The 26,606-nt window shown below is 47.9% G+C and overlaps 1 protein-coding gene across 1 annotated transcript; it reads left to right on the top strand.

Moving 5' to 3' along the window:
- Positions 1-4,939: 4,939 nt before the first annotated feature.
- On the top strand, positions 4,940-22,050 carry LOC144119051 (membrane metallo-endopeptidase-like 1). The gene is made up of 3 exons (XM_077651783.1): positions 4,940-6,853; positions 8,188-8,533; positions 21,607-22,050. The coding sequence occupies exons 1-3, from the start codon at positions 5,034-5,036 to the stop codon at positions 21,904-21,906; spliced, it is 2,466 nt and encodes an 821-aa protein (XP_077507909.1). The 5' UTR covers positions 4,940-5,033; the 3' UTR covers positions 21,907-22,050.
- Positions 22,051-26,606: the final 4,556 nt, after the last annotated feature.

Below are 26,606 nucleotides of genomic sequence, written 5' to 3'. Positions count from 1 at the left end.
GCCATCGCTGATATTCAATCAAGACGTTATAAACATGAGTCTGATAGAAGGAATTATCGGTAGAACGATTATAGAAAGAAGTGTGCACCTCATATATTCGCAACAATTTTTCGGAGGCAGCGGCGCTGAGCACCGCAGTGAGCATAGATCACACCGGCAGTATGCCTTATAAAATATCTGGAGAGTTGATGAAAATCAGTGTTAAAAACCTAAAAGCAACTTTACTAGTTGCAAAATAAAGGAAGCCTCCCAACGTTTCATCAACAAAAATAGTTCTATGGGATATTTCTGTAGCGCCGTGTCCTGTTCGTATAATTCAATACATCACTGCAGGAGGAGTACCGCCAGAGCACCGCAAAAAGGTAAAGATTGAATACAGCGCAGTGCTACTGTCAGCTCTGGGCTGATTTTCTCGCTCAACTTAATATGCTAGTTCCTGCAAGAAAAGCGAGGTCTCCTGTTGTTATTATCAACATTTGGACGGACCTACGAGAATAGTGCAGAATGTTTATTCTGCTTTCGAGAGTACGTCGTTCCTTTGAGGCGCCGTACCTGGCGCATAGTTGTTCTTGCGGCCACCAGAGCTCCGCCACAAGAAGTGTTGAGACCAGGGTGGCCACGACATTAGTAATATGCGTAGTCTGTGTAGTCATAACTCTTACCGGTGCTATTCGACGGCACAGTATGAGGGGTAATATAAGAATTGCTCAATAAATCATTTTATTTTTACTAATTAATTTTGCCAGCTCACAAAGCTTATTTTGGCAATGCATTTTTGATATGATATGGAGACATTGATTCCCAAGTGTTTCTCATTTTTGACAGCTGTTTCAGCACACTTTTTTATGGAAGTTTAAGGTCATCAGTAAGCAATTTTATGTCAAGAGTCGTAAGCCTTTCTCGGCTCATCAGTTGCGTGGACGAAGTTGTAGACGGAATTCTGTGGACGGAAGTTCTTCACATGAACTGTCAATCATAAGCTTATGGTAAATAAAATAAAAAGTAAAATTTGATGATACTGTCCATCAGCAACAAGTATAGAAAAAAATAAAACAACAAAAAACGTATCTTAAAATAAAAAAGTGAAAAGAATTAAAACAAAAAGTAGAAAAAGTAAAAAACGGTAAAAGTAAAAAACAAAAGTTATAAAAGTTACAAACACAGAACTGAAAAAATGAAGGGAGAACGAGAGGACAGGGAAAGGCTTTGCATTTGTCGTCGTAAGTAGACTGAAGTGGAATCCTGTAATAGCGTCCTCATAGCCTGGGCCGCTTTGGGATGTTAAACCCCATAAAAAAACAATCCTGTAATATTTTTTGTGCCGACAGAAGGCACATGAAAGAGCGTGCTTGAAAGCGCCTCATAAGAATGATTTATTAGAGACTCATGAGTCTGAAAAATGCCTCTCGCGTATGAAAGTGGCCGACGCAGAAAAGATAGTCACAAGTCACAGCTTGTATTTTGAACGAAAAACATAAGCACTTAAAGAATTGGATCACAGCTTAACGGTGATGCTAACGCTCATTATGGGCGATTATCGTGTGGTTCAAGTTATTTTCTTTTCAGGTGGTTTTTTGATTGTACGTTCTCATAAAAATGTCCAATTTTAACGGATATGTCTGCACCTCGAAAGGGAATAAAATGCAACATCTAGTAATCATGACCGTACATACCGCAATTGCATCTTTGGGTTTTAAGCGATACGCGCTTTGAACTTTTCAAAGAATTGTGTCAGCACATTCGTTTTAAGTAGTAGTTCAGTGGCAATTAAAAATTAGCTTCAAAATGATTTTTTTTCATTTCTCACTTTTTTAGTAGCATTAATAATATCGGTGAGGCACAGGTATTTTGTGCTCCTGTTACGGTATAAGTAGCCCTCGAAGCGCTTGTTCATAGCACCGCTTCCTATTGACGTAACTTTATGATACTTAAAACTGCCTTTCTGCATCGTTTACGACTTCCCTTCACTGCAGTTAAATTATTCTTAGTACATCTTTCCAATTGTGTTTCGCACTGCGATCGTCTATAAGCTTGTCTGCATAAAACATCGTGCTGTAATTGCTGGCAATTTTTTCAGACCATTTTTTTCTGAAAATAAAATTTCGGCTTTACTTATTCCTCTTAGGTACATATTTCGGCCTAGGTTATTTTCCAAAAAACTACGGTGACCAATCTTTTCTTGTAGACTGAAAAATATAAACCAACCGATTACTCCTGAATCAATGGCCGCTGATGGATAATCATGATGATCAATCCTAGATGATGATGGTGGATGGGCGCGCCGAAAGTTACTCCGACTTAAGAATTTTAGCAGAACCTGGCGAGCAGTCATTGGCTGCCGGAAGGCGATGCACTGAATGCGTGGCACTTAAAGTACGACGCCTGTCTGCTGACTCTGCAGGAGGCCTCAGCAGGAGGCTCAAACACCACGAGAACTCCAGTGGAGGGCCAACGAAGGACAAACCCAGGTGACCACTGAATACAAGAGAGCACGCTTAGGCACAACATTTTTGGGCTGTATACGAACTTAAAAAGAAAGTACGGAGTTGAAGTCGTTTCTAAACGGGCATAGTGACCTGCTGGGATTATTGAACGATGCGAACAATCATTAGCCGATGACATTGAGTCCCCAGGACTCTACGGCGTGTGCAAAAAAGGGGGGGGGGGCGACTCAATAGCTGTGGACAACGAGAATCTAGAGAGCAGCTGCTCTACCAATTGCATACAAGTTTTCACGTGCACGAAGGAAAATAATTTATTCTGATGCTGACTGGAAAGTGCGCAAGTTCAACACTTTCCTCGTTTCCGCACCGTTGTCTGCCTCCAGAAACGCGACCAGGACGCGCATGGTGTCGCTTTTTGTAGCGGTGTCGATTTGCGCGGACACTTGTAGTGCAGGCTCCGTTTTATAGTAATGGACTGCTTATTTTATGAGAACAGCAGGGTGTTTTCTACTAAGTAAACGGTTCAGAATTTATAGGCAATTAGGCCTTATTTATATGTTCCAAGGCAGGTAACTTCTCACGGTGAACACAATGCCTCACACGCTCGATTCTATTGGTTGCAGCTGTTGTGAGGTTCAAGTGGTACGCTGATTATCCGAGCGACACTGGAAGTATGCATGAATTAACGAAGATTTTTGTGCTGATGAGTCACCCGAAAAAATAAACCTGTAGGGACCAGGAGGAAGCTGGAAGCACCGGACGGCGCAATAGACTTTCTGGTCAGGAGTGACAGTGTTTCTGGTATCTTTTCACTCCACAACATGTCTTGCTTTAGATAAGAGCAGGAACTGGAAGGATACATAGGAGGTCTGAATGACGTTATTTTCGGGTACACGTCATAAGATGCGGGGAATGTACCACTTATGCCAAAAGCAGGTTGGGTGCTTGTTTGGTAGTAATGTGCTGAGATAAGCTAGTCGGCACTTGAAAGTAGACAAGTGTGGCGGGAAGAATTAATGCTGGGAGTGAATGGCAGGTTCGACCACACTACGGGCAAGTTTAAACACTGGTTTATAGAAGGTTTATTCCTTGTCTATTGAAAGGTAACTACCATCTGATTAAGCCGTTTTTTAATCGTTTATTTTGAAAATTACTGTAGCGTTCAAACAGAACGCGAGCCGTTTCAAATCGCAGGAACCACCGTGGCTGAGAAAGAGTTCGGCATCTGTAGTCACCCGAAACTACGAGCAGCGTCCACATGCCGGAGAAGAAAGGTCGGGCACTTACTTCATCGAAATGAGTTGGTCCACAAGCAGAAGAGCTGCCAGGTACGGCACGTTCTCGTGGTCCTCTCAAAAGGACGCAGACAAGCGACAAAGGAAGGCCTCCACGGTCAGCGACAGGCAGCCTTTGGAGAGGAGTAAATTATCGCGTCACAAAAAGAAAGCCGATAAGCAGCGCAGACTATCCACAACCACCAGTAAAACATCAATTTTGTCCCAAAGCGTATGCAGCTCTACCACCAAAATATTTAAAGAAAAGCGAATGGATTCACAAGCTTTACGAAGGAAGTCGTCGGTGGCGTCGTCAGTAGCAACAGTTGCTGCAAGGTCTACTGCACAACTTGAACTTTCTGCGGAAAGTGCAAAATTGTCACCTTCAACTGGCCGGAGGCTGCCAGGAAAGGCAAAGGCGGAATATCAGTTATTACATGAAAAACAGCCGACGAAGCTGCCAACGCGAGAACCAAAGCTGAGGCGGAGCTCCGAGGTCGCATCGCAAATGTTGCATTCGGACATCACAACAGCATCTGTGAATGGTGATGTGCCATCAAAGCCGGCCTCCAGGAGACCTTCCATGGCAGCCGGCACAAAAGCATCCAATCGCGGAGAATCAGGCTCTCCGAGCCCGGGATTGACGAACATGCCTCACGAAGAGGGCGGGGCGGTAGCTGTGGCGAAAGAGAAAAGGAAAGTCGCCAATGGGCTCACAGAAGAATGCCAAGGTCATGCCGGGCATCACGTAATCCTAAAGGCTCCGCATCAGACTGATGCCCTTGATGAAAATCGACTCCCCTTTCCAATGGAGAGCGAAGCCAGATCACCCGACGCAGAGCAACCACAAACGCTTGCTTTGGAAGACAGCTCAAAACCACGGCCTGAAACGTCTGGGGCAACTCATACTGCTGAAGGGGAGAACGTGCCATCTGAACGACCGTCGCCGAAAGCAGCATCACAGGAGGCAGAGACTGTAGTTGTAAACCCAGCTCCGAAGCCAGAATGCAGAGAAGGGTCCATTTTACCGAATATTTCTGGCTTTTCTGGCACCAAAGAGAGTACTGCCAGCAACCGCAAGGGATCAGTGGGACAAGACACCACGGGTTATACTCAGACCGAAAAAACTAGACATGATACTATTGCTTCCAAACCGCGTGGAGATACGGAGAAGGTATCCAGCGGAAAAGCAGAAGACAATATTGAGGATGAACTCGGCGACGATGCTTTCTCTTCCGCTCAGGGCACGCCAACGGCCATAAAATCACCACCCGGGGAATCCGCTCCGGCAGTTGGACCCGCTGGCACGAGTTCAATGGCCACAACTGAAGGCACAGTGCTTCAGAAGCGTCAGAGTGGATCGTCAGAGAAGTCGTCAACTGTTAACAGGAATGCAATAGCGGCGGCGGCCGAGAAGACTGGCAGCAGTGATGAACCGTCACCTGCCCGAAAAAAACCTTCCGCTAAACAGCTTTCACCCGAGCCCGAACCACAAATGCAGGAGTTTCCACCAACGCCTGAGCCTGGACCGGAACCGCAAGAACAGAGCAAACAGGAGATAGATGAGATCCTAAGAGAGCTGGAGAAGCAGACGACCGTTATGTACCCCGAGAGTAACCTTGTCGTCGTCCTGGCGATTGTGTGCATTGTGTGGATCTGCGTCATAGTCTTGCTCACTTATCCCGATCATGGCCCAGCCTGGCCGAACGCCTCCTCCGCAGCCACAACTCCGCGCGCACCCAGAACATACCCATCTCAACGGGTGGTCCCACTTACTAAAGCGTACAGGTGCTCAACTGATTTTTGCTTAAAAGACGGTGAGTATTTCGCTGGCCTCCTCAACCATGAAGTGTCACCTTGCGACAATTTCTACCAGTATGTGTGTAGCCATTGGGAGCTTTTGATGCAAAATCCAGTGGCAGGCATTGGTGTGGCGACATCCATAGATACGATGATGGAAGATACCATGTACACCAAGGTTCTAGAGTACATACTGGACACCACGCATAGCGATGTAATCGAAGCGAAGCGTCTCTATCAAGCCTGCATGAGTCCGCACGGTGACGAAAGTAATAGAGAACTGAGACAAATATTCGCTGCTTGGCCGCCAGCGCAACGCTGGCCTGTCGAGAACAGTGTTCTTGTCACCGTACTGGACGTATGGTCAGTTGCGGCAAGGCTTATGCGTGAGTTTGGACTGGATGCCCTCCTCGGTGTGCAAGCGGCACTTGACAATACGTACGGCCAGCCCGTGCTCGAACTGCAGCTGCCCCGACCGCTCTTCTTCCGTGGCGACGAACACCGGAGCGCTATTGTCTCGATGTTTCGTGCCGCTGTTTCTGAGTCCGTCGACCTCGTTCAGACCACTGGCATGCTTTACGAGCTCATGTCAGATGTCATGGTCGTCTTCAAAAGCATCGCGAAAAGAAGGCCGCTTTTCCCAGGTTTAGAAGTAAAACTTGTACCCCTCGACGAGCTAGACAAGGGTCTCCGGATCTTTGCCACTATCCTGTTTGAAGGTACCCTAAGGAGGAACACTACAGTACAGTACAGCAATCCTGGTTACTTCGACCATGAGTTGAGAAAGCTTTTTGATGAGATAGGACCAAGACCTCTGCTCAACTATCTCGGCTTCCGCCTAGTTGTCTCTGTGGCGCCTTTTCTGCCAGATAGCACGAATCTTCTCAAGTTGTACAGTGTCCAAGCCGCTGGCCGCGTTCTCTTTCCGACTCCCAAGTGGGCCCTGTGCCTGCGCGCGGTCGAGTCCGTGCTCCCTGTGTGCGTTGTGAAGGCACATGCGAAGCTAACCCTTGCCAGCGGCACTGACATCACCACTCGAGCATGGATATCTCAGCTTGAGAGCATGTTCTTCCGCAGCACGCGGCGCTACTCTTGGGTGGACACCAACACGCGCCACGTGGTGCACTTCATGTTGAGGCGTCTCAGACTGGCCCGTTTCTTTCCGCCGTGGTCTCTTAAAGAAGACCACTGCGCAAGAGAGGCCCTTTCATCTGGCAGCAGTCCGTTGCACATGTTCCACGAGGCGTCCAGGGCCCACCAGAGCCAGCGGCTAGCGCAGCTGACGCGAAGAACACGGCCGCGCGACGTCGGCGACCCTTTCGGAACACTTGCCAGGTATTCAATCCTTAGTGGCAGCTACTCGCCGCGTTCGCACCTGTACTCAGTGGAGCCGCGAAAAGCTACGACTTTTGCTATCCGAATGAAATATTGTCCACAGTGTTAAATAATCGCTTCTACAGTTTGAGCTCCGGCCAATCCTTTCAACAAAAACAAAATAGTTTCTATATTCCGCTAGAGGACAATGAGAACTGTTGGTTACGGTTTTGTGAGCATATAACGTACCAACGTGGCTCAAGCTATGAGGGACGCAGTAGTAAAGGCTCCGGAAATTTCGACCACCTGAGGTTCTTTAGCGTGCACTGACATCGCACAGTACACGGGCCTCAAGAACTTCACCTCCCCCGAAATTAGACCGCCGCGGCCGGGATGCCATCCGCGCTTTTTGGGTCAGCAGCCGAACGCCATAACCACTGAGCCACTGCTGCGCCCTTATGTTCATTATCGTGAACGAGGCTTGCATAGCGAGGCCGAATCTTGTTTTAAGGAATGGCCAGTGTTTCATGCTTAAAACGCCAAGAATATTCGCGGCTGAAAAAACTGCGGCACAACCGCAACGACACTAGAAAGAAAAGGACAACACAGGCGGGCCAGTTTTCTTCACGCTCTCAATTTCAGTCTTTAATAGTGTGTCCCGTAAAACAGGCTCGCAGTCCTGGCTTCGTATGTGAAGTAATGCTAGGCTGACCACAGAAGCGCACTTTCTCAACAGCTTAAAACTCCGTCTGTGGGAAATGGTGAAGGCATTATTCGTTTAGTTTAATGGCCCGCAAACAGTGCATAGGGTTGCGAAATAGTTGAAATGCTCCTGCATAGTTTTGCATCCCTCTTTATTAAAGAATGCATGTGGTAAATAAAAGAAATTAAAAACATAGGGAGCCTGCCTGGAGCGGCAACGAATAAACGCCAAGCGCGGGGCGTTTAATCACGAAAGGTATATCCATCCTGCCGACACGCATTGTTAGACGCACCAGAATCGTTTCACATTTCAATGCTTTATTTTGGTGGGGCTCCTGCTCATCAGCAAGCGCACGTTCCGTGTTGAACTTTTTGCTCAATTCGTACTCTGTTTCACCTCTTACATCTTTCTATTCGCGCATTACGTAGATTTTAAGCCAGTTTTTTCAAAGTGCGCTCTATTTTTATTTGATAGTACCAGATCTCGGTGCTCTACAACGAAAAAGATAGCAACTGGCCAGCGGACCGCTTTGTTTAACAGAAAGACAACAAGCAGGGAGCGATCTTCAAACTCAAATACGAAACATATAGTGCATGAATTTGTTCAAAAATGTTCGCACAGCTGCGGCAGACCATTTAACTTGTCCCTCCAGGTTCAGCCCGGGGCACCAAGCGGTGTATGTCCCATTCGGAATCGTGAACGCTTCGGTGCCAGGCAACGGCACGGCGTTCACCTTTCAGCTGGCGCGCATGGCTACCAGGCTTTACGCCGGCCTGGCACCAGCCCTCTTTGTTGACGGCGCGGCGGACGAGAACACGCTGCTCCGCTTCACGGACAGGGCGCACCGGCTGCTAGAGGAGCTGCTCGACTGCCTGGCGCGTGACTACAGCATGCCGTCGGGGTCGATGCGGGACGAGGTTGTCGTGGATGTGGACGAGGCGCGCTACGTGCTGCTGGCGCACACGGTGGCCGTCGCCTTGGCACACGCCGCCTTCAAGGTTGGTAGCGACTGCTTTCCGTGGGTGATGACAAGCTCTGAACGAGCCTTCCGTGTACGCGAATGCACCGGGATAGGCAAGAAACAGGAACATGAAGCGGAAGCTTGCCGAAGCCCATCAAAGAGCGAAAGCACTCAGCTGTTTAGATGAGAGGAAACCAACGCAAAATGCGCAATGACCTCTCCTGTAATAATTAGTCTCTCCTCCACCTCCTCATCCTTCTCCGAGAGACGACGTCGAAATCTTAACTAGTGTGCCATGAGTCGAGAACCACCGCATTAAAATTCCGCTAAGCGCTGCTTGTGGTGAGGAAGGCCTTGAAAGACACTGATACACTCTGAACTATTAAGTAGTCACATGGCTGTAAACTGCCATGGTCGTTACAAAAAGTGCAACGCGTTCCTTTTTCGCGCCTGCGAATGTTGCCTACAAGTGCACGGGCTCTCATTGGCCCGACTAACTTCCGAACGAACTACTGCTTGGTAATCGCTCGGATTCTAATTTCCTACCAGAAGACATCGCAGCATTGAGGGTTTGTTCTCAAAGCACTAAAATTTGAAAACGTTTGAAGAGCTTGTAGTTATGTAAACGCAGTGCATCAAAACTTAGTGTAACTGAAACACGGATCAATGATAACGCAGCGCTTATGCTCAAACAGGACTGTGCAATGGGCCTGTTTAATAATGGTCGACTATGTACGAGATATTTATTCCGCAATTTTCAATGCTGAACACACTTATGACAATTCTAACACGCTAAATTCTTGTTCTATACTTGCAGTAAACTGCTATGTAATAATTACTATGCCTCCTTACCCACCTTTAGATTTTTCTTCTCACTGTTTTCAAATAAACATAAGTCAAACGTTGATATTTGGATTATTTATGGCGTTCTTTACTGGTAACGTGATAATATTTGAAGCGTACGGAAGAGTCAGATAAACAGACATGACCAATACGTCAGCTGTGCTAGGCGCAGTATGTTAACAAAGGTTAGTGCAGCCAAATTTTTTATGTGCGCTTCCACATTCTGTCAGTTCAAGTGTGGTTTATCAGCTCCTTGACCACAGATCACTTCTATGGCTACTGTATTGTTAGCCGTGTTTGAAATATTTCGCACCATAAGAAGTTATTATACACCAAGTTATATTATATGCAGATTGTTTTATATCTAGACGGATAGCATCACAGCTCACTTATTGTCGAGCTCTGTTGCGAAAGGCAGCCCCTTTCTGTTCTCTTAAAAGCCTCACGTAGAAAAAATAACGTCAGCTCGTAATTCAGAAACAACCGATTTGCTAGATATCAAGTCAAGCTGAGTAACTCAGGGGCGAAATAAAATTATTGTCGAAGGATTTACAGAGCTCAAGTACATCGATAACATTTAAATATCAAAGGAATACATAAATAAGTAAAAAAAGAGGTTACAGTAGCAATAAATTACTGTATGCAGAGCGATTACGTCTAGGAGGAGGAGGAAGAACTTTATTTATATTTGATATTAAAAAGTGTTATTAGCGGTCGCGGGCTGTCTTCTTCATCTTCCGATAAGTTATTGCAGCCAGTCTTAACAGGGTTGGGCCCCTGGTCCAGAGCTCCACTGAGGTATGCCGCCAGGTAGGCTCTCCGCACCAATCCGCGCTGGACGGCCGGGTCCTCGCTGGAGAGCATCCCCTCCCACTGTTCCGCACTCGGGTTTTGTGTGTATTGCAGCTAGAGCCTTGTTTTTTCTGACACACCCACGTTATGTGCATTAACGTGGGTTTTTCTCCACACCACGGACAATTGCTGCTGTATTGCGTGGGGTAGATTTTACTTAAGGTATTTCAATTGGGGAAAGTCCCCGTTTGCAGCAGCCTCCAGCCTACTGCATCTTGTTGGTGAAGGCTGTTATGGGGTGGCGGATATTTGAGTCCCGTTCCCCTGTGATAGTTTAGAATGTCTGAGTAGCTCAGGGGTACCGGGTCTGCTGCTGGGTTGTCGAGGTCAGTTGGAGTGGAGGCTCGGTTTGTGTGCTCTCGAGCAATCCTATCTGCCTCTACGTTCCCGGCGATCCCGGTGTGTCCTGGTACCCACATGATTACGTGTTGCAGTTGTTGTTCCTCGGTTTGCGGCATTTTGGCCGATTTAAGGATATGTAGAGCTTTCCGTCCTATTTTGCCATTCATGTAATTTCGGCATGCTGCTTGCGAGTGTGTTAATATTGTTAGAGACCTTCGGATACGGTAGCCCTCCGCCGCCGCCAGGGCGATGGCAGCCTCTTCGGCTTCCTCGGCCGCACAGTCCTTGAATGATGCGGTGGCTATTTCCCTGTGTGCAGAGTTTATTGCCGTTGCTACCATTCTGCTTCTGATCTCTCGAGAATCTCTAGGGTACGCAGCCGTGTCTGTGTACAGTGTGTTTTCTTTTTCGGCTAGGATTTGTTGACCGTATTTTGCCCTAGCTTCCCTGCGTCCTTTATGCAGGTTTGGATCCATGTTTTTCGGTATCGAGGCTATCCTGAGTGTGTTGCGATATTCGTCAGGTATCCGCTCTGTTCTTGTTTCTTGCAGCGCACCTTCGTAGCCACACCTATTTAGGAGCGCTATCCCAGCTTAGATTTGTTTTAGCCTTTGTAGCTGCGCCGCAAGTTGGGCTTCTCTCAGCTCTTCAAAGGTGTTATGCAAACCCAGGGCTAGGAGTTTCTCCGTTGAGGTTGCATGCGGTAGGTGGAGCGTTAACTTATATGCTTTCCTTATTATTGTGTCTGCCTGAAGCATTTCTCCCTTAGTGCAGTTGTAGTATGCGAGGCTGTATGTTATTCTGCTTACTACGAGGCTTCTGACGAGTGTTAAAGTCTCATTTTCCCGCAGGCCGTGCCTCCTTCTGGAGACCCTGGTTATCATGCGCGCCACTTGCGTCGCTGAGGCTTTGATTAATTTTAGGGTGTGTGTGCATCTTTGGTTCGATTGGATATACATTCCCAGTATTCTAATGATCGTTGTTTTCCGGAATCGGTTGTCCTTCTAGACAGACGTTTATCCTGCGTTCCTCCTCCTCCGGTACTGTGTGATTTTGTCTGCTTCTCCAGATTCTTAAGAGCTCTGATTTTTCTGTTGAGCAAGCAAGGCCTCTATCTCTGACATAGTTCTCTACGCATGTGGCTGCTTCCTGTAACTTTCCCTCTTTCCCACCGAGCGAGCCCTTCGTGACCCACACTGTGATGTCGTCGGCATATATTGCGTGTCGTACGCCTTCAACATTTTCCAACTGTTTTGCTAAGCCAATCATCGAGATGTTGAAGAGGATTGGGGATATTACTAATCACTGCGACGTTCCTTTAGAGGGCGTGTGGAAACGCTCGGAGCGAATTTCACCCAGTCCTATCGTTGCTGTGCGGTTTGTTAGAAATACATACCCGTATATTTTTTTGCCGCAATCCAAGTTGCTGAGGCCTGTTAGTATTGCCTTATGGCTGACGTTGTCGAACGCCCCTTTATTGTCTAGCGCCATGATTACGTGCTCTCCTCGTCTCGGGACGTCGGTCAAAACCTCGTCTCTAATTTGGAGTAGTACGCCTTGCGTTGATAACTTGCTTCTAAAGCCAAACATGCTCTGTGGGTATAGCTCGTTGTCTTCCATATGATCTTGTAGGCGTCTCGTTATTATCCTTTCATATAGTTTGCCAAGGCACGATGTAAGGGATATCGGTCTGAGATTTTCGACCTGCAACTTTTTCTCTGGTTTTGGGATCATTACTATGTCCGCGTGTTTCCAGTCATCCGGGACGGTCTCATTGTCCCATAGCTTATTTAGGTATTCTGTTAATTCCTCGACCATCCCGTCGCTTAGGTTGTGGATGATTGCGTTATTGATTTTGTCTGCTCCCGCAGCCGTGTTTCTGGCCGAGCTTCTTATGGCCGCGTAGACTTCCTCCCTTGTTATTGGCCTGTCTAACTCAAGATTTTCTTGTCTTGGTAATGGCCCGTGTAGGCTGCTGGGTTGTCGTCTCCGAAACATTTATACTTGACTTGTTTTATGAGCTCCGAGTCCGGTCCCTGGAACTGATGGACCAGTCTATGTATCGCCTTGTTGTTTTCGCTTTTCGTTTTCGTTGGGTCCAGGAGAGCTTTCAGTATGTGCCATGTTTTGGCTGTACTAAGTGTTCCGCTAAGGGAATTGCTGAACTGCTGCCAATTTGTTCTAGCCAGCTGTTTCGCGTAGGCCTCCGCTTTCTTTGTTATTTCTGTTATTTTGATTTTGAGCTTTCTATTGCACCTCTGTCTTTTCCACCGTTTGGTTAGGCCTCTGCGTGCTTCCCATAATTTGAGGAGCCTGGAGTCTACCTCGGGTGTCTGCTCTGTTCTGTCTATTTCTTTGGTGTATTTGCGTTGCTTCTCTTTGAGCATGCTCCCCCATGCCTCAATTGAGTCTATGCTCTCGCGCTGGCTCTCTTTGCATGCCTCTCTGAACGCGTTCCAGTCCGTAATTTTCGTGGTTCCAATTCGGCGTTGAAGTTTTGCCGATGTGATTTGCGTGCGAATAATGTAGTGATCGCTCCCTAAAATTTCAAAGAGGTTTTTCCATGTCGCCCGTCCTGTTCTTTTGACGTAGGTTAAGTCTGGGCAGGTGTCCATGCTGACGCTGTTCCCGGTTCTGGTGGGGGTGCTGGGGTCTGTCACTAGCTGACATCCCAATACCTCCGCCGCTTCCTTTATGTGTTTGCCCTTTTTGTCAGATACCTTGTACCCCTAGCTTGGGTCCTTGGCATTGAAATCTCCCACCACAACTAGTTTGTTTCCTCGCGCTAGTCTGCTAACACCGTGAAAGAGTTCTTGGAATTTTGCAGTTTTCTGATTCAGGGAGCTGTAGATGTTGACCACGAAGGTGCTGCTACCCTGCCTTTTCTTCTTTAGAATAATTTCGGTAAAGACGTGTTCCACGTCCGTGTCGGCTATGCTGTAGTGTGCTATAGCGACTATGTGTTTGGCAATGAGTATTGCTGTTTTGTTGCCTTCAGGGTTTACGTAGCATGTGTAGCCCTGGAGTGACGGTGTGATGTTTGTTTCTTGTAGCGCTACTACGTCGGGTGGTGTTAAATGCGTGTTTATATATTTTTGTAATAGCCCCTTCTTCTTCTTATACCCTCTGCAATTCCATTGCCAGACTTCTAAGATATCATTGTTTTGGCTGCGTTTGGTTGCGCCGGCCATGATTAATTTTCTAGGTTGCTCGTTTCCTGAATTGGTCGGCGGACGTCGAATTTGTCCTTGACGCCTTCCGATAGTTTTTGCTTGCGATGGTTTCGGACTTCTGTCCCTATCATCTCTACGCGCTGTTCCATTATTTGTAACTTCTGTCTTACTTCTGCCATAAATTTGGCGAGGTCGTCTTGGCCTTCTACTTTTGATGCTTCTGGCTGACTATGCGGCTGCTGTTGCGGTTTAGGAGAAGGGCTACATGTCCCTTGGCCTCTAATCAGACCCGCAAGCTCTTCAATCTTTTTGCTTTGCTCTTCTATTAATTTGCGACTGGCCTCTAATTGCTGCCTGAGTTGCCTGTTATCTTCCTCTAGTTGTTTCTTCCTTTTGCTAGGGTTATTCTTTTGGTCGTTACTGTTGTTATTACCTCAGTGCGGAGACAAGGAACTGGAAGGGCCTGCTCCCCAGCTCACCTTGGTGCCTTCGCCCTGGTGGGTTTGCCCTTGCTTGTTTTGTTGCTGCTGCCCGTTCTTGATGGCCGGGGTCAGCGGCGGGAAGGACCGTGATCTTCTCCGCGACCGGCTCCGTGAGCGACTCCCGGACTGGTCCCGCGGCCCCCGGGTCCGGCTCCGAGATCGGCTCCTGGAGCGGTTCGAGTCTCGTTCGGAGCTGAACTATCTCGGGTGGTGCCGCTGCTTTGGCTGTTCTTTCCATTTGCTGTTGTTGTTTCTGTAGACCGGGCCTCGCAGTTCTCTTGATGTTTTAAGGCGCTGTTGGCAGTTCCTGGCTCCGGTGGCGTGGTCGCTCCCGCAGTTCAGGCACTTTGGTTGGCATGTGTGCCCCTCCGGCGGATTCTGTGCTCCGCATTGCCTGCAGGTCTTGACGTTTGGTGTCGGGCACACGTCCGACCTGTGTCCCTGTTGATGGCATACGTAGCAGACCTGCCTTGTGGGACGGTACGGGTAGCACGTCAGCTCGCCCCCGCCGTAGATTGCTTGTTTTGGGATGTAGGGGCCGTCGAAGGTAATGACGGCTGTCTGTGACTTCCCCAACATCCTGGCTCCGAGGACCGTAACTCCTTGGGACCGCAGTCGTAGCTTCGCTTTAAGAAATTCTTCCGATGTTCCGGCGTCGATCCCGTGGACCACCGCTCTCTTGAAGTCTTCTGGTACCGTTACGTAGGCGTTTACTGCGTAGTTATGGCCTTCCACGTTCAGGTTGGTTATTCTTCTGATCATTCTGGCGACGTCTTCTTTTGGAGTGTTCGATGATGATGTTAGAGCCTGGCCTAAGTCATATAATGAAGTCCTCGTCCTTACACTGGTTCTTGCACGCTTGTACTGTGGCTTGGGCCACTCTGTACCCCTTGAGCGTTCTGACCGGTAGGCCGTTTTTTGGTCTGATGATAATCTTTGCATCGCCTCTCGGGAGTGGCGGGGCCCTGCGCCGCGGCTGCCGCGCCGCTTCCCTTTCTCCTGTGTTATTCGCGCCTGTAGCTGACGTGGCTGATGTCACGCCACCTGTCGCTGCACCGCCCGCTGAGCTGCTCTGCCTTGCGTCATCCGCCGGCGCCATCTTGCCATTGTTCTGCCCCGAGTGGGGCTCCCCGTCTTTCAAAATGGCGGCTCGCCGTAAACCGCGCTTGTGAGCTTGTTTTTGCCGTCGGGATTGGTATAGGGTCCAATCTAATTCACTTTTTGGCTGTTCGTGCAGTCCGGCCGAAGCGTCCTGCATGCTGGTGTCCCCGCGCTCGCCGGTCCCCGATGCCTCGGAGTCGGAGAGATCGTCGAGGTGATTCGCCTCCATGTCCTCATGAACTTCTGGCGAAATGTGGGCCCTTTCGCTGGGGGTGGGTCCGAAATCGGTATTTTCAATAGCGGGTATTGTGCTAGTTCCCGTAGCTACCGTGGGGCTGACTTCCACGTTTGCGGGTGCCGGGCAGGCGCCGGCCCCGTGCTAGGCCTAACGATGCGTTCTCCGCTGTGGCTACGTGGCGTCTTTCAGAACGCGATAAAAACCTGAAAAATTGGCCTACCGGTCCGAAAGTGGTATCCTCGTGGTCCTGCCCTTAGGGGGTCTTCGGTCCAAGCAACGGTTGATGGCTTGATGAGCTTTTGCGGTCTCAGTGGGTCAAAATCTGCGGAGCCCATGCGGCGCACGTCCGCACCCTCCGCCTCGAAGCGTTCCCTCCGATTACGTCTAATTAGACCTAGCAGCGACAGCGAATTGGCCACGAGCGAAAATTGGCTGTAGACTAAGCATGTTTGTTGTGAAGTATGCTGGGCTTCATGGCTTAAAGAAATTAAGAGTATGATGCACCAAACAGAAAGCCTAGGGAAGATAAGCATACTTCGGCGTCCCTTGGCAGTTGTATTGATGCCATGAAGTGGTGCTAGCTGAAACGTTTTTCGAAGCAATTGTAGCCTGTGCATGCAACCAGTACGTCTGCACGCGGCTAAAACTTCAGATATTTGCGGGAATACGGTAAAAACTCAACAAGATTTGCAAAGAAGAACATGTAATATTAAAAGAAATTGGGATTTGGGGTTTTATTGTCCCGAAGTGGAGGGGAGGGCTATGAAATAAGTAGACAACCTAAACTTCCTTACCGCACGCAGACATGGCACTGCATACGGATGTGTTTGTCTTTGGCCACGCGAATGTTCAAGGAGAGAAAAAGAAGAGCGAAGATTGGACAACAAACACGGACAACAAACACAGGTTCACGATATTTCGTATGATCTTAAACGAAGTAAACAATCTTGGCACGGCACGCAAGACCGCAAGCAAGAAAGGGGCAACAGATTTTCAGTATTAAGATTTCGTTAAATAATCTGCTTTAGAGTGGAATTGACTTCAATATTAAAAATGAACAGGACAAGGATACGACTGGAAACAAAAAAAAGGGTTAATGAGGCTCCAGAGTTATTCCAGCCCCTGTACCAAGTTCGGGTGGAGACGCAGACTACATTTACTTGTGATATGTTCTCCATCGTCATATGGTAGTGCGTTACGAGAGCAGAGTGTGTATGAAACTAGTTTATTTGAGGCATTTGAGTTGATTATAGCGATCTTCACTGAAAACGTATTTTTAGGAGCACAGGATATCCGCCCTTTCCTGCGCCGTAGTGAGAGGTAAGGAGTTCTGTAGATTCCTTTACGCATCCAACGACAGTGCACTAAAGCACATTAAAAGGTTTTGGAAAGCGTGCTTTTACAGCCCCCCCCCCCCCCCCCGAAACTGCAGAGAAGCATCCCGACAAGGCTTATCAAAGCGCAAAATAAAGTAACAGCAACTAATTTTGTGTCTGTGCGGATATATTGGGTGCGCTTCGTTAAAAACGTGTGGGAGGTATTGCCAGGAGACCACGAACGACCTTCCTTTCGCTTAAATGTTTGCAATTCCTGACTTAGATTGAGATTGACTCATCGAAGCCGCGCAAATGCATTCGCAACTGGAGAGACGGCCGAGAGCCACATTTTGCCATTTCAGCGTACCTTATTGATACAGTAGATGCGGAAAATGGTCATTTATTGTTCAATAGACAGTCGCTTGGTTATTCTACGGTAGCAGTATTGTAGAAAAGGCATACGGTTTATCGGGGTTTAATATCCCAAAGCAACCCGGGTGATGTGGGACGCCATATTGAAGGGCTCCGGAAATTTCGACCACCTGCGGTTTTTTAACGTGCACTGACAACCCGCAGTACACGGGGCTTAGAATGTCGCCTCCATCGAAATTCGACGGCCGCGGCTGGGATCGAACCCGCGTCTTCCGGATCAGCAGCAGCACTGCGCCATAACCACTGAGCCACCGCGGCGGCGTAGTCTTGTAGAAAAAGTTTTCGGCTATCGTTAAAATTTAACACATGATAACGTGGCGTCATGTAACCCAATTCTGATCAATCAACGTGTGGTTTGTAAAGCTTTAACAGCTCAACCATCAAACAGCGCAGCACCAATATGGGGCAATGGATAGCACACGACACGGTCGGTGACTTCAACTACATATTTCTTGGTTATGCCAGGTGTACGCACACAGAGCGCACGCAAGAAAGAAAAATAACAAGCAGGATGATTCACTCATACTGATAACCAACCCTCTAACAAGCAGGGGCTCTTTTCCTATATTGCGAGGGACGCCGCGCTGAAACCTGTGTCCTGGACTTCGTCTTGCGTGCCTCGATGATCGCCAAAAGCGGACAATTTCCTGTGGCGGCTACACTAAGTTTTCTTGCTTTCACAATGCTTACAGGTGAGCAAGGAAGTGAGCGCTAGTTATCTTATTTTTCTTCTCCTTTCTTGCTGGCGCTTCGTGCGTGCAGACCCAGCCACTTTAAAATATCGCGCTAACATCAACCCGCCGGCTTGTCAGTGATCACTGCTCACAGCGGTGGAACCAGCGAGAAAAATTTAGAGATCACTGCAGAGACTGCTTTGGAGAAATGCCAGAGCATTAGCGTTTGCCGACGACGCCTAGTCGACGCCTTTCTGCACATACTTACCCACTCCGTTAAGATCCGAACCACCGCTCTTCGATCTCCGATCCTACCACTCGACGATGTGTACTCTTTTGTTGCGGTTCTCTGAGTGTTTCTAGGCGTGACGTCATCAAACGCATGGATGACGTCACACTACTTTAACGTCACCGGATTTCACTATTATGCGCATTATCTAACGCAGTTAATTACGACCATTAATAAGTCCCATTGATTACGCCAGTTATGCAGGGTCATTATTTTTGACCAAAAATAACGCTCAATGATTATTATTATTATTTGAGGTAGTTATCAACGACTAACGTTAATTACAGGTAACTGATGACTCTTGATCGATATGTTTAATCAGTGGCTTTATATACTTCGCCACATCCTACTTCAGGTCATGACTGAAGGCGTTAACAGCTGATGACGTCACACCCGGCGACATATTTTGCGGAAACTTCCGGTGGCGACATAGTCTAGTAATGCTTTCGCGTTAATAAGCGCATGCGTATCAAATGCACTTATTTTCGCTTGTTTCGCCGCTCTGCGCCGTTATAAGGCGACGACAAGCGGGCGGGCCGATCGTCGCGCGGTACTGCTAAAGAAATGGCCATAGTTGTACATAAAATGGCCATAGTTGTACTGGTAAAGAAACGACCATAGTAGCGCTCGTGTCAAAGTGTGCTCTTTCTTGTTCCACTTTGCTCTCTCGCTGTTTAGCAGTATGAGCTAACCACTAATTCCAAGAGCACCAATGCTTGGCTTTAACAGCAGGCGGCCATATCCCCTCCTTCACACTGCGTCCATTTCGGAGAAGCTGTTTGCCACACCCGTGAGATGATTATGGGAGGAAGCCTTCGGAATTGCGTTTACAACTATATGATAACTCTAACAAGAGTTCCCGAACTCTTTATCCCCTTTGTAGCAGCTTTTGTTCAGTTGCCTTAAAAATAATGGCGGTGGTTTAGCTCTGGTTAAACCTGGAGTGAGGCGATAGTTACATGTGGTCGAGTGGACCATGCTCAGTTCAATTTTAAAGTCATTCTTTCGCCGCTCCGTTTCGCTCGGCGTTCCTTCATCATCTTCGTCCAACTTGACACGGCGCATGCGCACAGCTGAGGCATCTCGGTTTCGCCGGCGCGCCGCGCCGCCAACAGCAGCAGCTGCTCCGCACCACGTGGCTGGTCACGTGACCAACCACTTGACGAACCACGCGATCACCCACTGCGCCGCGCCCCTGGCAGCTGCTCCGCACCACGTGGCGTACCTCGTGACAGCTTGGCGGTGCAGGCACGGGATAGCGGCGCAGCTACAGGGTGGAAGCGCCGCCAGTAAAGTCACTGGAACGGGAAAAGTACTGCAAGGAAAAGTACCGCAACCATCCCCGGAGCCGCCGTTCCGGCGCCATATTTGGTCCAGCGCCGCTGAAGCCACGGCCGCGCGCTGTGCATTTTATACAGAAAATTTTGGTTTTGCGAATTGTGCCTGCTCTAACAGCAATGAATGAAGCATACCGTTGGCCACTTGCTAATTAGGAGATAAAAACCTATAACTGTTAAGGCGGAAGCCTTTCTGAGTTCATGTAACGAAAGTCTGTCCGCGGCTGTATGACCGGATGTGTCACTCGTACATTAGAAGGCTTGTATGGAGAGAGATTTGACCTTGGCTGATATGAGCCAAATTCGATGTCCAACCGGATTTCACTACCGCGGACACAATGGGGACCTCCAAATTTGCCGTAGCCACTCCCAAAATTGGCCCACCCAACACTGAAATTTGACTTTCACCGATTTGCACCAAAAACTTTGTCAAACCTGACATCGCACAGCACACGGGCGACTTAGCGGAGGCACAACGCTAAGGCGCCCGTGTGCTGTGCGATGTCATTGCACGTGAAAGATCCCCAGGTGGTCGAAATTATTCCGGAGCCCTCCACTACGGCACCTCTCTCTTCCTTTCTTCTTTCACTCTCTCCTTTATCCCTTCCCTTACGGCGCGTTTCAGGTGTCCAACGATATATAAGACATACTTGACATTTTCAGAAGCGCTAAAACACCGAGGACGCAGAGGGAACAGACAGGGACGAGCGCTCGTCCCTGTCTGTTCCCTCTGCGTCCTCGGTGTTTTAGCGCTTCTGAAAATGTCAAATCTGCACCAACTAGCCCGATCCGCTACCCTTCTATAAGACATACTGTGCCATTTGCTTCCCCCCCAAAAAACAATCATAACCTTATTCGACTACAGCGAACAGGATGTTGACCTCCAAATTGGCCCGGACCACTCCCAAATTTGGCCCAACCACCCCTCAAATTTCACCTCGGCCGATTTGGACCAAAATCGATGTGCAACCAAATTCGACGGCGGAAAACGCGATGGTGAGCTCGAAATTTGGCCTGGTCCGATTAAAGGATCCCAAACAACGCATTGGAACGCACAAATGCTATCGCATTGTCGCACGTAGGGAGACTTAAGTGCTCCCCTGAATTTTTGCTTGCGTATGCATCACGCGAACGGTCTCGAAAAAACTTGCGAGTATTGTTCGTAGGAACAAAACTCTCCCGCCGGATTGTGTGGAGCCATATAGCTCGTCGCTTGGAGTCTTTTTTTTCCACAGGGAATGGCAAACAGCGTTTTGCCCGATTACCGTCGATTGCTGCACCCAAAAGCGCGGCATCCACGCATTCTTAGACGTCGTTATGCAGGCATCAAATGCACAAGCGTCAATAGGCGACTGGAACTGCTGTGCACGCATATCTCGGCCCACAAGAGCCAGCGGTACGTAATTCTCCGGACGAAATGTGTTGTGTATCGGCGGCCGCGAGAAAGAAGCGAGCGGTCCATTTATCGCGGGGAATGACCACGTGACTGTGGAGAATGAATCGGAAGCGCACGCGCGCTGGCGCGCCGTTGTGGCGCCGAGAGAAAACGAATGCGGCACTTTTCCCGTTCCAGTGACTATAACAGCCACAGGGTGGCGGCGCCACCACGTTGAAGGCTCGAAATGCTACTGTAATGCAGCTATCGCTACACAATAATGATCCATCTAACTTCAGGGCGCTGCGATGGATCAGTGGTTATGGCGCTTGGCTGGTTACCCGATGTGAAAGACGCGTGTTTGATCTCGACCGCGGCAGTCAAATTTCGATGGAGGCGGAATTCTAGAGGCCCGTGTACTGTGCCCCATGACAGTGCACGTCAAAGAAGCCCAGGTGATCAAAATTTCCGGAGCCCTTCACTACGGCGTCCCTCATAGTTCGAGTCGCTTTGGGACGTTAAACAGCCATAAACCATCTAACTTAACGCGCATAGACGCAGACGTCGTCCAACACTAAAGATAAAAATTCATGCACTGTCTCGGCACTACGTTTTTGGGGCCTCATACAAAATATGTTTTATTTTTTCGTACACAGGAGATGCTGCACCTGAAACGCATCTGGAACATCGACTTTCGGTTAGCGTCGCTGCCAAACTTCACGTCCGAGCAGCTCTTCTTTGCCCACTTTGCTCGCGACAATTGCGAGAGCAGCGACGACGCCTACAAGGCACACAGCTACGCCGTCCACCAGCGGCTGCCACCCGAGCAGCGTGTCAATTTCCCGCTGCGCCACCTGCCAGCGTTCGGAGCTGCGTTCCACTGCTTACGCGACGCACCAATGCGACCGCTTAGCGGTGCCGTGTGCCCAGTCTTTGACTCCGCTCAAACATATTAGTGACCTTCGTCTTGTCTAAATAATGGAGATCACCGCTGCTTACTGACCTCTCGGAGACTTCGACTGGGCATGTTTTGAGGGCATAATGATATTTTATTCATTGTATTTATCATTCGTAATTTATAACATTTTGTAGGCGATGCAGAAGTGATTCCGAAACTTAGTCTAATAACATTTCAATTTGATTCAGGCCTGTTTTCAGAACCGCTATAGTTGTTCCTCTGTTACATTAGCATTCGTAATCTTTGCAGCCCCAACTTTGCATGTTGCCAAATAAATCCGAAAACGAAAACTCTGTGCGTATCTAGTTTTTTTTTTTGTGGCGAAGGTAAGGTCCGTACACCTGTCCCGAGTCATGGAGTTATTCCACCCGCGTTGGATGTACAGGGTCGGTGTGAGAAGTCAGGCCCAGCATGGACGACAATACCGCTAGCTTTCACCTGCGCTTTTATCCACGCGCGTTCCCCCAGAGTGTGTTGGGAGCGTTGAAATTGACACGATCACCAAGGGGTCTCGCCCGTAGTCTTCAGGGCGCGACTGAATAGGGCTGCGAAAGTTCTTTATAACCTTGGGAGAACAGCAGATCTTGATTATAGGTAATGGCGTGTTTTGTTTCTTAATCGGAAAAAGGGTGATCATACTATAGGAAAATTCAGTATTGAGGTGCAAATCAACCTGGTTGGCTGCATAACTTTCAAGCACGCAGGTGCAGGATAAAGGGTACTGCTGGAACGTGACAGTTTTTTTATGAGCTACTCGTTAGAAAGCGCTTGTCTTGTGTGTTCGTCCCTTTCCCTATTTTTTGTAGCGCTCACCAATACCTTCAAGGACAGTTTTTAAGCTTGCCGCCGCTCACAAGCTCCTGCAGGGCAACCACCGCGGGGAGTGAATTGGACATTGAGAGCAAAAGCCGGAGGTTTGCCCGCTTGGCACGGGAACGGAATCCCCGGCTGCTCCATTGTGTAATTTGAATGGGGGTAGCTAGAAAAGCGACAGCTCTTGGAAAGTATCAACTTTTCCATATCGTCTAAGCCACATGACCGTACAACAGCTTCTCACGCTGCATGTTCTAATGGTCTTTTCCTGTGTTTTGAAAGCAGCCTTTCTCGTCACTCGCCCATTACTTGTGCCACGCGACTATATGGGGTAGGAGAACTAGAAATTCGGCTCTGGTAGAAAATACTGTCCTGCTAAGACCCGAAAATTCAGGAAGAGCTGACCTAAAGAACAGGGGCGACTCCTAGGTCCAGCGGAGTCTCGGATTAAGGGCACTGGCTACCAAATGCAGGTCCACTCCGAAATGTTTTCATAATCACCATTTTTGAAGCTGCTAAAGAAAAAAAGGAGATTAATGCGGTAGCTTATAAGGCAACAAACGCGGCAAAGGTAGCCCGGCGCACTATAAACGTACACAAAGCGTCAGGCGGCGGAGGCTTTCCCGGCCGCATAAGCTGCCAGGGAGGCTATGCACGCTTCCAGGGGTCGAAGAACAGAGGCTGATGGAGGTGGGGGCGCGGGCCCGATCGGCAGCCTAAAGACATGGCCGATACGTGCTTGCGGACACCACCATTTATTCGACGTCCTAAAAAAATGTTTTAAATTGTACTGCTTAACAAAGCGCAGCGATAAGCAGTTTATGATGGTTGCCCTATAGCAGGGCTCGGAAATAATAAAGCACCTGGAGTTTATTAATATGTTCTTGCATTGCGCAGTGAAATGTTAATTAGTTTATTTCCCCTCCACCGATACAAGGCTCCCTAAAGGCCTACTCGATTGGTGCAGTTAACTTCATGTTTACGTCTTGTTTTTATCTGCACAACGAGATGTCCTGGAAATATTAATTCTCTCTTAATAATATATTTTTCATCTCTGCAGGGCGTGTCAGTAATATATTTTTCACTTCTGCAGGGCGTGTTCGATTCGTGAAAGAACAAATGCGCGAAGACAACGGCCAGCTCACTGCCTTCGAAGCTGTCATAGCAAAGCAAAAGCTGTGATCCGTGTTTTCCCTTCACGAAATAGGGACTGCCCTTAACTTCCAAAGTCCTTGGTGGTTGCCAACCGTAAAGACATTGCACTCCAGTGAACGTAATCCCAAGGCTCCCCTTGATTTTTCTAACCCTTCATGCAGTAGATGGAAAAATTCGACTCGAACCGATACAAGTGGAAAAAGGTTCGTTCCATCCTTAAGGCTTTTCTCACACAAGCTGCGTTACCTTCTGCAAATTAAATTCTTCATTCGGGCCATCTGTGCCCGGGTTGGCGCCATTGGCCCTGATCGCTTCCCGCTGCTCTAATGGTTTCTCTGTTACGCGCTAACCAAACTCCAAAAATTTACTGTCGTGAGTTATTGGCAATACATAAGAAAATCAAATATCCAAGACAACCAGAAATTATGTCCTCTATCTCCTTCTTAGGAAACGTAGAAACGAAAAGAAAACGCAATAAACGAACGAATAGAAAACAGGCGAATGATTGGCCATGTATTTATAGAAAAAAAACAGTTTTCTTCCATTTTGCAGAAGCCTCCGGTTCTTAGGACGCACAGGCTGGGAGAGAATGGGCATTTAAGTGTCGCCCCTTCTGACGTTCCTACCGACTGGAAATATCTCAACACAAATAGCAATCGCTCTTAGTCTTGCGCCGTGTCTGAGGTTTACTGGAAGATTGTACCGCGAAAGAAAACAGCATGAATCAGGCTTGGTAATGTAAAAAATCTGGTTAGAAAGACTAAAGGTGAACGGAAGGCGAGGAAGAGCGTTGGATGGCGATAATATGAAATAGACGAGGCGTGTCGTAGCCTAATGACTTGGCAGTAAAAAGCGCGTCAAACGAGTTTGAGACAAGCTGAGCTTCTTCGTGTTGCTTTGAGCCACAAGTAGATGTCAAGAAGTTTCCAGTCGTGCTACATATACTGCATTTGCTTCGTAATGAGCTCACTTTTTTTGTACAGAGCATTTGCAAAACTTTTGCTGCACATTCATTACGCGGGGTAAAATACTGAGAAAAATTTGAAGCTTTAATGACCGAAAAAAAGTAGGCTCGTTGAATAAATATACACTTCACCCGGTGTGATTCACCAAAATAAAACAAAAACGTCCTTGCCAACACCTTTCATCCTTGCAAATAACTGCCAAAATTCTTTACCTTAAGGAAACATGTGCAACTAGTCTAGGAGTACACAATTCTTTACAATGACAGAACGACTACAGTTCATTCTACCTTAACCAATAGTAATATGCCCGATGCCCAGAGCCAATAATTTGCCACAGACATTAATTTAGTGGACGGAACAGAGAAAGCCGTTTTAATTATAGGCGCGATTTTTATTGCCTCTCGGATGCCTCGAAGAATATTCCTGCTAACTATTTATCCTGTAGGGTGAGGTACATTAGCATTGTTAATAAATATATGGTGCTTTGTTTTATTGCGTAGTTGCACCGGCGTCAAAAAGGTGAAAGCACCTGCAAGCATTCACGGCCACCATCGGCACTTCGCGCTAGAGGAAACGGAAAGAAAGGGGAAAAATTGTACTTTTTGACACCTAAATGGACAGTGCGCTCATTGTTCAAGCGTACCTACTACGCGAGAATATGCGGTATGCGGAGGAATACGGCATAAGCGAGCACATCAAAAATAACGTTGAATAGCAAAAGGACAGCAAAAATGACAAGCAAACAGCCTCTTCCCAAACACCGCTAAGACCATCAGCAGTACTTATCAACAGACATGACCGCAAATAAAAGCAAATATTATTCCTTAATGATGATATTGGCAATATTACTGCCAGCGGCAATCTGCGACAAATAGACAGGTTTCCTAGCGGCACTTTCAATCGTGACAGCAGTGAACGTTTTTTATTATAGGTTCTCTTATCCCTGCATGAAAGATTTTGCGCGGACGTTATGGGTCAGTAGGGAAGAGAAATGCCTTGATTTCAGAAAATAGATATATGAATCGTCATGGTCAGATGACTGCACCCACTGCTGGGCAAAGGCCTTTTTCATGCCTTTTCAATTAACCCTTTCCTATGCCAGGTGCGGTCAGCGTGTCCCCACAAACATGTTAGTCTCATTCGCCCACCTAACTTTCTGCCGCCCCCTGCTCCGCTTGCCTTCTCTTAGAATCCAGTCCGTTACCTTAATAGCCAACGGTTATCATGGCTTTGCATTGCATGCCCTGCCAAAGCCCATTTCTTCCCTTTGGTTTCAACTTGGATGTCATTAACCCGCGTTTCTTCCCTCACCAACTCTGCCCGCTTCCGGTCTCTCAACATTACACCTATCAATTTTCTTTCCATAGCTTGCTGCGCTGTCCTAAACTTAAGCTGAACCCTTCTCGTTAGTCTCCACGCTTCTGCCCCTTAGGTGAGTAAGGGTAAGATATAGCTGTTACATACTTTACTTTTCTCTTGATGGATATTGGTAAACTGCCTTGCATGGCCTGATAGTGTCTGCCATATGAGCTCCATCCAATTCTTACTCTTCTAGTTATTTCCCTCTCTTGACTCGGATCAGCTGCCACCACCTGTCCTAAGTAGACGTATTACTTTACCACTTCCAGCACCTCGCTAACAATTGTGAACCTCTGTTCTCCTGCGAGACTGTTGAATATTACTTTGGTTTTCGGCATGTGAATTTTTAGACCCACCGCTCTGCTATATGCTGAACACAAAATATTCAAAAAAAGGGAGAACCGGG

The sequence above is a fragment of the Amblyomma americanum genome, chromosome 2 (assembly GCF_052857255.1).
Source record: "Amblyomma americanum isolate KBUSLIRL-KWMA chromosome 2, ASM5285725v1, whole genome shotgun sequence".
NCBI classification, from domain to species: Eukaryota; Metazoa; Arthropoda; class Arachnida; order Ixodida; family Ixodidae; genus Amblyomma; species Amblyomma americanum.
Note: the sequence above shows the minus strand (reverse complement) of the source record. Positions and strands in the feature narration are given on the sequence as shown.